General features: G+C 42.7%; 1 protein-coding gene across 1 annotated transcript in view; it reads right to left on the bottom strand.

Annotated features, from left to right (window-relative positions):
• TRPM8 (transient receptor potential cation channel subfamily M member 8) overlaps positions 1 to 13062 on the bottom strand; it is a 356525-nt gene that overhangs the window by 100461 nt on the left and 243002 nt on the right. Inside the window, exon 16 of the mRNA XM_087887046.1 lies at positions 3283 to 3490. Coding sequence (XP_087743172.1) covers positions 3283 to 3490 — 208 coding nt within the window. The remainder of the gene's footprint in view (positions 1 to 3282; positions 3491 to 13062) is intronic.

Raw genomic sequence — 13062 nt, 5'->3', positions numbered from 1 at the left:
TTGTGCACAGTAATGGGCTGGGTGACGGGGGGTTGGCCTACCAAGGTGGACGGTGGTGATTTCCAATTGTATTTTAACAAAAAAAATGAACTGTCAATGTTGGGGGGTTGCTTGTTGTGGGGTGACAGGGTGGTCATCCCTTCGCGATTATGGCACAGGGTTCTAGAGATGCTGCACGAGGGACACCCTGGGGTTGTTCGCATGGAAGGCCTAGCTCGTAGCTATGTTTGGTGGCCACACCTCGACCAAGATGTCACTGAGTGGGTGGGGAAGTGTAGGCCCTGCCAGGAGTCCCGCCCAGATCCTTCCATAGCACCATAGCACCATAGTTCGGGAATGGGAAAAACCAAAGGGACCGTGGGGAAGGATTCACATAGATTTCGCTGGCCCGTTCCATGGCCAGAACTTACTAATTATTGTAGGTGCATACTCTAAGTGGCTCGAAATTGCCTTAATGCCATCGACCACTTCTGAGGCCGTAATCATAGTACTCAGAAAGCTATTCTCAACACACGGGTTGCCGGACACCCTGGAATCCGACAATGGGCCCCAATTCACGGCGACTCAATTTGAAGGCTACTTAGCCGAATTAGGCATAAGACATGCACTATCTGCTCCTTTTCATCCAGCTTCTAATGGCCTTGCTGAACGTTTTGTAAGAACGGCCAAAGAAGCCCTCTCCTGACTTGATGCAGGGGACTGGCAGGCTAGAATAGATGAGTTCTTAGTGGTACAGCATGCCACCCCGTGCCCCACTTCGGGCCGCAGCCCGGCCGAACTTTTAATGGGCCGAAAGCTACGATGCGTTCTAGACAGACTGCATCCTAATTACTCCTCCGATAGTTTCAAGGGGGAAGGGGGAGGACTAAGACACTTCGAAGTAGGATCACTAGTTTTTGCTAGAAGCTACACCAATGGGCCCTTATGGGTAGAAGGAACCATCATAGGAATTACTGGTCCAAAGTCATACACAGTTGATATCGGGCATGGTAAAATCTGGAGGAGACATATAGATCAATTGCATAAACGTTTACCAAACGAAAACTCGTGTCCTAACTATCCAAGTCTCCCCGACACAGCTACCTCAAGCCCGAGTAAGCCGGAATACTTATCTGGCAACCCTAAGTTCCAGCGCCGCCCCAGCGAGCCGACACTCCCAGCCGGAGATAGCCACACCTCCGGAGAAATCCAGGAGGTTCCATTGGCAGAGCCGGAAGAGACGAGAGGTCCCTCCGACCGGCTCGACGCCTCACCAACAACTGAACTGCGCAGGTCAACCAGGATTAAGACACGCCCTGGTCACCTGCGTGATTTTGTATGTAAATATGTAAATAGATAGAATAAGTGCCTTCTGGGAAGGGAGGGGTGTTGTGTATGTATCTATTTTGTGCGGGAAATTCAAATGCATAGTGAATCCTGATTGGTTCTGGGTTGCCTCCGGAAAGTATATAAAGAGGACTGTTGCCTGTGAGTTTTTGCTGAAGTCTCACCCTGAATTAAAGAGCTGTTGTTACTAGCCTGCTTGTGCCTCTCGTTATTCCCGCGCTACAACAGAAACAGAACAAAACACACCACTGATTTCCACCTACAGTAAATAAGCTACTCAAATTACAAGCTACTCAAATTATGAATAAACTACAACTTACATTGGCCAATGATATCACACTTTCTCAGGCGCACAGACTGCTACCCAACCTTAAGCAGATTCTCAAAAACAACAAGAAATAATAGGACAATAATGCCAACATGGGAATCAGACCCTGCAACAAATCTAGATGTGTACTTGCACAAAAACTTATGTCTTTTAATAAAATTTCTTAGTTGGAAAAAATTCTACCATAAAGAGATGGGGGAAAAATTGGCAGCAAGAATCATATGCTCAAAAAAGGAAAGAGTCTCCCACAATGGAAGAATGGATTGAAAAGATAATGGAATTGGCAGTCTTGGCAAAGTTAACTGCAGTAATTGGGGAAAAGTATGTAAATAGTTTTTTTGTTTCCACTTGGAAACTGCTTCTGGATTTTCTGCTCAAAAGGGGAAAAATGAAACTATGATTTTGGGTTTTTATGATTAAATCATAGTTGTAGAAATGGCTAGATTTACAATTTTAGATAAGTAAAATGTTGATATTATAACTGCATCATGTATTTTACTGCACCGAAAGAAGTTGGAAGTCATTGCTTTTTGTTGCCTTTTTTTCTTTTCTCACTTTAGCAACTCCTTTTCCTTCCTCTTTTCCTCTTCCTTTTTTTTACTTCTTTATTTCTTTAGTCTTTACTTCTAAAGGAAAAATGCTACCAAATCTGATTTTTACCTAACTCAACTTCATCTTACAATCTTACAGAAACAAGCACCTTTTTATTCCTGATTAAAGTCACACATCTTCATAGTTCCATTTTCTTTAATTGCATCTATAGTGGCTTTATTACACAGTGTTCATTCAGAACCACTTTTCAATATTTTTCAGAAATCACAACAGATCTAGAACGTAGCAATGGTGGCCTATATTATATCTTTCTCTGACACAATTCAAAATGCTGGCAATAATTTTAGAATTGTTCAAGGCTAGGTCTATGTAATAGGGCAAATCCATTTGTATCATTTAACACCCACTACTATGGATCTTGTATTAGTTGATTAATTTAGGTCCAAGTACAATTCTTTGGTTGCTAATTTATAAAGTTCAATATGGCAGAACCAAGTAAAATATGCTTGATTAGAATGTATAGTGTGTGTTTATTAAGAGTCTTCTCATATTGGTAAATCCAATGAGAGGGATGCAAAGGCAGGCACTTATGGGGATGCTCCCCTTATGCAGGACATATATACCAAAGGGCAAAAATAACCACTTCCTTAATGGCATTCTGGAGGCTTATAAAAACATGGTTATTCCAAAAGGATTTCAGAAATCATACTTACCAGCATGATTTTCATTTCGTGCTGGCTTTAACTACAGTGTTTAAGCATTTTTCTCTAGTTTTATTAGTTTAATTCTAGCTAGAACTGTGAGTTCTCATTTACAAACAAAGCATAAAACCTGGATAAGTTTATGAACTAGGAAACTATGGAAAATGTGGAAAATCACAGTCTCAAACTACATATGGAGTCTATGACTTAATGATATAGACAGCATTTCAAAAAATTTATTGGAAACAGTGTGAAAATCAAGATGCAATGGGGAGAAAGCAATTAGATATGAACATCAAACAACTTTTTTGAACTTGAATAATCATCCTGCAAATAAAACATGTTTGATTTCTAAGCACTCCCTACTTGTCTCACTTCATCACAAAGCAGGATGAAAACCAGCACATAGAGAATCAGTTCCAGCATGGTAGGCTCTTTTTGGAAATCCATCAGCAGGACATAGGCAAACAGAAGGAGAAAGGCAATGTAGAACATGACAGTCCAAGAAAAGACCACAAATGGTGAAGTGAAGAACCATGCATAGTAAAAGACCATCTTTTTGCTCCTTTCTATTGGCTTCTTCCTGAATAAAGGAAGCAAATAGTGTATAATAAATTAATTATTCCCAAAAGAATTAAGTTGGAGAGACTGGTTTGAAAAACATCTTTTAATTTAACATTAAACGTAATATTATAAAATTATTGTGAATTGATTTTTCAACCAGAATGCCAATTGCTAAAACAGATACATGATACAGCTTAGTTTCAAATTACTTTATTATTTAGGCAATGGTTTATAAAGCTAGAGTTTCAAAGGTGAATTCTCTACACCAAATTTATATAAATATTAATTATTATGAAAACCAGTGGGGATGAGGAATGGAGAGACTCGGGTTCTAGTCTTCTCTCAACAACAAAAGCTCACTGGATGACTTAAAATCACAGAATCCTAGAGTCTATGAAATCAGTTAGAACAATAAACCAGGAGTGGCTTGCCTTCAGAAGTTGTGGGTGCTCCATCACTGAAGGCTTTTAAAAAGAGACTGGAAGCCATTTGTCTGAAGTGGTATAGGGTCTTGAGCCAGGCTAAGATTCGGTATTGGGATAAAACTCAAATATTAGAAATCCAAATCTTTGGTCAAGACAGAAGTGCCTCTTCCGTGCCAAGGTGCTGAGATGACAAACGGTATTTGACGTAGGTACAGCATTGTAAAAGGGCAAACTGACCCTAAACAGATACATCCTGTTGTTTACTGTTTATTACACCCCAAATGTCATGTATATCCTAGAGAAGAAAAACTGCTTCCCTTACTGTCCTCTTTACTGCTCTTAAGGCGCCTTTGAGCCCCTTATCTCCTCTTTTATTATGTCTTGAGCTCCGGAGCTGAGAACCTGAGCCTGTGGGAACAGGGCTGTTATGTCTTTCCTAGAGATAGATTAAAGGGTAGCTTCTACGTGTGAAATGCATCACTTTCTGTAATAATTTTGCCTTTAAACTGTATAAATACATGGCCAGAAGAAGTCATCACTGTTCAGACTTTTTCGCTGTCTTTGGACTGTTTGAACCTTGCGCAAATAAACTCTTTCCTGCACTGAAGAGCTTGTTCTAGTCCGTTATTTTGTCTACAACAGCTGGCGACGCCGCCGGGACTAGGGGCAAGGCGATATTTCGCTGAGGACCGTTTTGACCCCTCGGGACCATCGGGAGGTCGCTCCTGAACATTCTCCAGGCACCGCGGAGATACGTCTCCGGGAGACAGCCGCGATACCCCCATGGCCCCGACGGTGCTCTGATCGAGTCCAAGAACCCTGCGGTGCAGGAAAGGTGGTCTGAACAAATTCCTGGCCAGGAAACTACGGAGTGGGAGCGTTTTAAGTAAGTATATTGTAAAAGAATTGTACCTGCTTCATTTGAAAGCAGAAGGAGGGAATTGATCACTCCCTCGGACTCGGGGTAGGCTACCCTAATGAAGTCCATGTCAGGTTGTGTGGGTGGTTAAGCCGTCGCATTTCTCATTAGTGGCTGTGAGTTTCCGGGGCTATGAGTCGACGGCAGTGTGGTAGAAGGGATGGGGTTCAGAGCGTGCCAAATACTCCGTTGGCATGCATGTTAAAAGGTTTTGACAAGTATTTTAGCAACCCTTCCTATCCGAAAGGATCAAAGGATCAATTAAAATTCTTATGTAAACATGTGTGGCCACAAAGGGAGATGGGCTGACCCCCTCCCCCTCAGGGATGGTTAAGGGAAGAAACAGTGGATAAGTTGTGGGGAGTGATTGTAGTGAATCAGGATAAATATCCTGATCAATTTCAATATATTGATCAATGGGTGAGAGCCCTGTTGAAAAAAGCTGAGGATTTATTGCAATGTAGGGCTGAAACAGTCGGGTTATGTGTATCTGAGCAGGCAGGAAAAGTAAGGGGGCTGCTGGAGGGAGCGGAGGAGGAAATCAGAGGCGTATGAGTGATCCTGGCGTGAAGTCAAAAGTCAAGGGGAGTCATTCGCCTAGAGGTAGCAGTCAGAGTGAGGGAGAGGGGGATGATGATGATGAGGAGGAGGAGGATTTGGAGGCTGTAGGGGCTGTAGGTGGAGAAGAAAGAGCAGGAGGCACGGATGAATAAATAGGCTGATTTGTTGGCAGGAGCACTGCAAAGTGGGATGCAAGGGGTTTTTCCCCCCCCTTCCTTTGGAGGGGAGAAAGAGGAAAAGAGATGCTTTTAAAACTTTTTTTCTCCTTTCTGGTGTTTGTTTTGTTTTTTAAACAAAATAGGCTGTACACCGCCCTGAGTCCTTCGGGAGAAGGGTGGGATAGAAATAAAATTATTTGGGAAAAGGAATTACTTGGGAAAAGGAATGCCCAAGACAGATGGTGAGAAGTAGAGGGATGAGGAGAGCGGATTTTGGGTCAGGGATGCGTGGGCAGTTTGCAGGGAGAAGGGGAGAACGAGGACAGAGGAGAGGTTTGAGTATAAATTCAGGTTGGGGTTTCGGTAGAGGATTTGGAGAGGGCGCAGGGCAGCAGAAAGCGGAAAGTATTGGATTGGCAGACATGACTTGGTCAGATTAAGGGGGACCAGGCTTGGAAGAACCCCCGCCTGAGCCATTAGTTACAATGAAAATAGGGGGTCAGTACAGAACGTTTCTGGTAAATATGGGAGCAGGAAGATTAGTTGTAAATAAGCAGATTGCAGCCCCCCGGATCCCATAAAATTCAGGTCCAGGGGGTATCAGGGCAAGCCATGGGGCGGCAGGTCTTGAAATCAGAGATGTGTGATTTTAAGGAAGCTGAAATCCAGCATGAATTTTTGTACATTCCTGAGTGCCCTATTCCATTGCTAGGCAGGGATATGCTGAGCAAATTAGGGGCAACAATTTCTTTTGATGAAGATAGTTAGAGAATGACCATAAGGCATTCTCCGGAGGAGATTTGGAGGTTGTTTGATGTGCGCTGAGGATAACCTGCCGGGTTTTGCAGCTCGTCACCCTCCAGTGGGGGTGGAACTAAAACCTGGAGTGGAGTCTGTGAGTATAAGGCAGCGTCCCGTTTCTTGGGAAGCTATTTGTGCTATTTATGAAAGCATTCAGAGATTTGGAGGCGGAGTTTTTGGTGCCTATTTAGTCCTCCTGGAATACTCCAATTATCCCAATTAAACAGTTAGATGGGTCTCACAGCCCGGGGCATGGTAACTTTACACCCAGCCGTGTTGAATCCATATACCCTGTTAAGTTTAATTCCACCCGGGCTGAGTGGTTTTCTGTTGTTGATTTAAGGGATGCATTCTTTACAATTCCCATTCACCCCGTAAGCCAGCCACTGTTTGCATTTTGAGTGGGAGAATCCTTACACAGGAATGAAAATGCAATATACTGGGACTCGGCTGTCTCGGGGATTTAAGACCTTCCCCACATTGTTTGGAATAGCGGTAGCTAGAGACTTACAGTATTATGTGCCTCAACAACCAGGAGACACAATACTGTAATATGTTGATGATGTTTGGATCAACAGGACTGACAGAGGATTTATGATGGGAGAATACTAAGATGAATGCACGATGATGTTAGATTTGTTACTAGAGTGTGGTTATTGGGTATCAAGAAAGAAAGCTCAATTGGTGAAAAGGAAAGTTAGATATTTGGGATACAATATAAGGGTCATCGAGCTTTAGGACCAGAGCAGAAAAGGGCGGTCCTAATGCTGGCAGAACCCCAAACAAAAAGACAACTGAGAAGCTTTTTAGGACTAGCTAGCTTTTGCTGTAATTGGATGGGGAGGGGGAACAGGAAAAGCTCTGGCTTTATCGAATTTGCCTTTGAATTTGTACGTAAACACCGATAGAAATATTTCTGGGTACTTACCCAGCCTTTGGGAAGTTGGCAACAATCTGGAGCCTATTTGTCAAAATAATTGGAGGGGGGGCCCAAAAAGCTGGCCCCACTGTTTGAAGGTGCTGGCTGCAAGTGCAGAATTGATTCAGAATTGTAATAAACTTACTTTTTCTTGTCCTATACTCATGCACTCCCCTCATGAGGAGCAGTCTGTGTTGGATACTAAGGGACATTTGTGGATTAGTGGGCAAAGGCTGACAAAATATCAGGCAATTAGGAGTGAGAATCCACAGGTGTGTCTGGTGGTGTCTAACCGATTAAATCTAGCAACTTTGTTGCCTACGGAGTCTGTTTCTGAGCATGATTGTTTACAGGTATTGGAGGTTTATTCCACCCAACCATTTAAAAAGAAAAAGGTAAAATAAGGTAAATATGTATGTTAGGTGGCCTGATTTAGGTCGTAAAGGGGGGGGGGTTTGGAATATGGAGATGGTACAAGAACTTAATAAGCAAATTGAGAGATTCCAACAATATGTGATGGAATAAGTACCCCCTAGATTAGTAACTTAATGTCACTCATTTGAATCTGGGGACCAAGTGGAAGATGGAAGGGATCTTTTATTGGTATTATGACTTCTCCACTTGCTATTAAGATTGCAGAATCAAAATCATGGATCCATCGGACATGAGTCAAGGCAGCAGCTGACACCGGCTGGAAAGTGTCCGTGGACAAACAACATCCAACAAAACTGACATTTGAATGTGCTTAAAGAAAGCGTTTGTATTCTATATATAGGTTACCTTGATGTATATCTGCTGATGTAACCCGCTGTAAGCTAAAAAGAGGATGGAGCACCTGCTCTCTTGAATTAGTCTGGAACTTGGATCCTGACAAGAGATTGAAGATCATTGCGGACCCATGTGGGAGGAAAATTGGGTGTGGGCACTTTGAGTAATTGGGGTAGTAGCTTTATTGATTATTGTGTTTTACAGATATAAGCAATGGTTTTGTGGACAACCAGGGCCCATTTGATTTCTCAGTCGTTCCGATTCCTAATATTTCCCCAACCGGCTGCGGAGTGTGAACCTCTTACAGATGAAAGAAGTCCTTGCTTAGGACACCCTGGAAGCTGCCTTTTGATGCAAAAGAACAGAAAAGAAAATTTTCTTTAAATGTGTTGGTTTTGTAATTGTGCATGTGAGTGTTGTTGTTGCACTCACTGTATTGATTGTGTTTTATGTATAAGCTGTAAGGTAGAGTGGGACGTGAAAATTATAGAGGAGGTGCTAGTACATTATTTGGTAATAAATACTGAAGAAGTCCCCTTGTAATATTATCTGAAATGGAAAAGCTGAAAATACCCGAAATTCCTAGTCATGTAACAAATACCTTTGTCAAATTGGCAGAAGACATAGCCCACATTCTGAATGTATCGAATTGTTTTGTTTGTGGAGGAACTAACTTGGGAGAAAAATGGCCATGGGAAGCTCAAGGAATTAAATTATTCCAAAATATTAGAAATGGATCAGAAAGGTAACCTGTCATATAATAAGGGTAAGGATGGAGACTGGACCTTGACTACTAGTTTGGTAGGGAATGTTTGTTTTCAGAGAAAAATTGTGCCAGGCTGTTATCAGGTAGGAAACCTCATATGTACCGGAAAATGGGAAAGTAAGGTATGGTGGTCAGGAGCTAATGCCACAGAGGGAACTGATGAAATGGCCTTGTTTAAAGTAAACGGGTTATCCTTTTTAAAGGATCCAGATAATCAGACCCTTGAATGGCTGGCTCCTGATGGACTATACTGGATATGTGGTAAGATGGCATATGGGGTTCTACCAAAATCTTGGTGTGGAGCTTGTGTCCTGGGAATAATTGGACCAGGATTCTTTTTGCTTCCCCTTGAAACTCGACAGGTTTTAGGTGTCCCGGTATAGGATGAGGTGGGAAACTTAAGACAAAGAAGACATGTAGATACATCTGCAATAGGAAAAGTTAGGGTTGGAGGTAACCAGCGTAGTTGGGGGAGTGAAGAATGGCCTGCAGAGCGAATTATTGAGGTTTATGGACCGGCTACATGGGCGGAAGATGGCATGTATGGCTATCAGACCCCTATATACATTCTGAACCGTTTAATTCGTCTGCAAGCGGTGGTTGAAATCATCACCAACGAAACTGTAAAAGGTCTTACTCAATTAGCTAGGGAGAGTGTCAAATCAAGGACATATATTATGCAGAATAGATTAGCCTTAGATTATTTGTTAGCCAAGGAAGGAGGGGTATGTGGAAAGTTTAATTTGACTAACTGCTGTATAGAAGTTGATGAAAGCGGAAAAGTTATTAAGGAAATAACAGACAAAATGGTTAAAATAGCTCATGTGCCAGTCCAGACTTGCAAAGGTCTTAATTTACAGGATATGTTTTCAGGATGGTGGCCAAGGTTACCTGGCCTGCAGGCCATTTTTGGCCTGGTGGGATTAATAGCTGCAGGGTGTATTTTTCTCCCATGTATTTTACCTCTGTTTGTTAAAACTATCTCTAAAAGTCTATCCTTGCTGGTGGAACGTAAGACAACTGCTCAGGTGATGGCTATGTGGGATTACAAACGGCTCCAGCAGGAAGAGGACCTATGGTGTGACTCGTCTGGATAAACAGATGAGTCACAAAGGGGGGTATGAGCCAGGCTAAGATTCGGTATTGGGATAAAACTCAAATATTAGAAATCCAAATCTTTGGTCAAGACAGAAGTGCCTCTTCCGTGCCAAGGTGCTGAGATGACAAACGGTATTTGACGTAGGTACAGCATTGTAAAAGGGCAAACTGACCCTAAACAGATACATCCTGTTGTTTACTGTTTATTACACCCCAAATGTCATGTATATCCTAGAGAAGAAAAACTGCTTCCCTTACTGTCCTCTTTACTGCTCTTAAGGCGCCTTTGAGCCCCTTATCTCCTCTTTTATTATGTCTTGAGCTCCGGAGCTGAGAACCTGAGCCTGTGGGAACAGGGCTGTTATGTCTTTCCTAGAGATAGATTAAAGGGTAGCTTCTACGTGTGAAATGCATCACTTTCTGTAATAATTTTGCCTTTAAACTGTATAAATACATGGCCAGAAGAAGCCATCACTGTTCAGACTTTTTCGCTGTCTTTGGACTGTTTGAACCTTGTGCAAATAAACTCTTTCCTGCACTGAAGAGCTTGTTCTAGTCCGTTATTTTGTCTACAACAGTCTCCTGCTTGAGCAGGGGACAGTGGTCCCCAACAATGGCCAGGCCTGGCTGGGGGTGGGGTGGGGTGAGTGGCAGGCACACATGTGTAAACAGCTCCATTTGTGTGAGTAGTGTGCACGTGCTTGCTCTCTAATCACGCAAATGGAGCGGGAACAGAGGGTGCTTACTAAGGCTTTGTAAAGTGGTACTAGAAATTCACATGATTTTGATTCTATTTCTCTCTTAATGCAGCCTAGGATTGCATTGGCTATTTTGACAGCTGCTGGACACTGTAGGCTTATATTTAAGTGTTTGTCCACTAGGACTCCAAGATCCCTCTCACAATTACTGGCATTAAGTTTCAACCTAGTCTATACCTATACAATTGGGTTTTTTGCGTAGATGTAAAACCTTTCTTTTATCTACATTGAATTTCATTTTGTTAGATAAGGCCCAGTCTGTCAAGATCTTTTTGGGTCTTGAGTTTATCTTCTGGGATTATGACTACCGTATTTTCCGGCATATAAGACGACTGGGCGTATAAGACGACCCCCGAATTTTCCTGTTAAAATATAGGGTTTGGGCTATACTCACCGTATAAGACTACCCCTCTTCCAATGCACACCAAATAAAAATTAAAAAAACATCAACTGGCTCGCCCACAATGTAAAAGCAGCTATGCTAGACCCAAAATGGCCCCTGAAACAAGCAGGAACCTCACGCAGCCACAAAAAGCCCAAAAAAACAACTTTCACACTTTACACACACACAACACAACACAACACAACACAACTGGCTCATCCACAATGTAAAAGCAGCTGTGCTAGACCCAAAATGGCCCCTGCAACAAGCAGGAACCTCACACAGCCACAAAAAGCCCAAAAAACCAACTTTCATATTTTACACACACAAAATTCCACATACAGCTTTGTGAGATTTTGTGTGTTTGTGTAGTTAGAGTGAAATAGTACAGAAACACACTAAATCTCAGAAAGCTGCACAAATATTATTTTATTTTATTTTATTTTTATTTTTATATGAAAGCTAAATTTAAAACTTCCTAAACTTTAAATGGCTAGGTCTAAAAAAGAAGAACTAAAAAATACCCCAATTAACTATTTTTTTTTAAAGATCCCAAAGGGGAAAAAAATTTACCCAATAGAACAGGGGTCTCCAACCTTGGCAACTTTAAGACTTGTAGACTTCAACTCCCAGAATTCCTCAGCCAACTTTGTTTTGCTGGCTGAGGAATTCTGGGAGTTGAAGTCCACAACTCCCTGCCTGCTTGATTGCAGGTAGGGAGTTGCTTGCTGATGGAATGGATTCAGGCAAGCGAAGCAAGGCAAGCAGCTAAGGCAGTGGTTCTCAACCTTCCTAATGCTGCGACCCTTTAATACAGTTCCTCATGTTGTGGTGACCCCCAACGATAAAGTTATTCCTAAAACCATCAAAAATATGTGTTTTCCGATGGTCTTAGGCCAGGGGTCCCCAATCTTTTGGACCTCAGAGACCACCAACTTCATAATTTTAAATTTCGCGGACCACTAATACGAATCCAGTGCGCCGCTTGCTGAAGCACCTGGACTCTCAGTACGGGATGGGGTCCTTCAGGCACTCTCCCTCCTCTCTGTCTCTCTCTCTCTGACTCCCACTCTTTCTTTCTCATTCTCTCTTTCTCTCTCTCTCATTTTCGCTTTCTCTCTCTCTCTCTCTCTTTCTTTCTCTACCACTCTTTCTCATTCTCTCTTTCTCTCTCCCCCCTCTCTCCCCCCTCTCTCATTCTCTTTCCCTCTCCCCCTCTCTTTCTCATTCTTTCTTTCCCCCACTCTTTCTCTTTCTCTCCCCCTCTCTCTCATTCTCTTTCTCCCCATCTTTCTCATTCTCTCTTTCTCTTTCTCCCCATTCTCTCTCTCTCATTCTGATTCTCTCATTCTGATTCTCTTTCATTTTGTCTCTCTCTCTCTCATTCTCTCTCTGATTCTTTGATTCTCTTTGATTCTGTCTCTTTCTCTGTCTCTCATTCTCTCTCTCTCTCTCTCTGATTCTCTGTCTCTTTCTATCATTCTCTTTCATTCTCTCTTTCTCTCTCTTTCATTCTTTGTCTCTTTCTCTCTCTGTCTCATTCTGATTTTCTCTCTCTCATTCTCTCTCTCATTCTTTGTCTCTTTCTCTCTCTGTCTCATTCTGATTCTCTCTCTTTCTCTCTCATTCTCTCTCTCTCTCATCTCATGGGCCAGCCAGTGTCTTGGGGCTGAGAGGAAATCAAGCATCTCCCTGAGAGACTGAGGGCCGGAAGAAGTGTGGGAGCGAAGCACTACTTGAACTTGTGCAGCATGAGCTTGCATGGTATATTTGGTATATTTGCGCCAGCCGATGGCCAAGGCAGCCCTCATCTCTCTGCTGAAAGTGCAGCATCAGGATTCTGCCTTGGTATATTTGCGGCACAAGGCAGCCTTCGTTTCCTGCTGCTTGGGACTCAGAGCGGTAAATGGTGACTGGTCCGGGGAGCAGTCAGATTTTGCTCTCCATTGCGGATGCCAGATCGGCCCCCTGCAAGCTCTCGTCTCTCGAGGAGCCCAACCAAAGTTTCCCGCACCACTTCAGGGAGCGCTCCTTGA

Source organism: Pantherophis guttatus, chromosome 1 (genome assembly GCF_059756535.1).
Source record: "Pantherophis guttatus breed Tessera chromosome 1, ASM5975653v1, whole genome shotgun sequence".
In the NCBI taxonomy this organism is placed as follows: domain Eukaryota; kingdom Metazoa; phylum Chordata; class Lepidosauria; order Squamata; family Colubridae; genus Pantherophis; species Pantherophis guttatus.
Note: the sequence above shows the minus strand (reverse complement) of the source record. Positions and strands in the feature narration are given on the sequence as shown.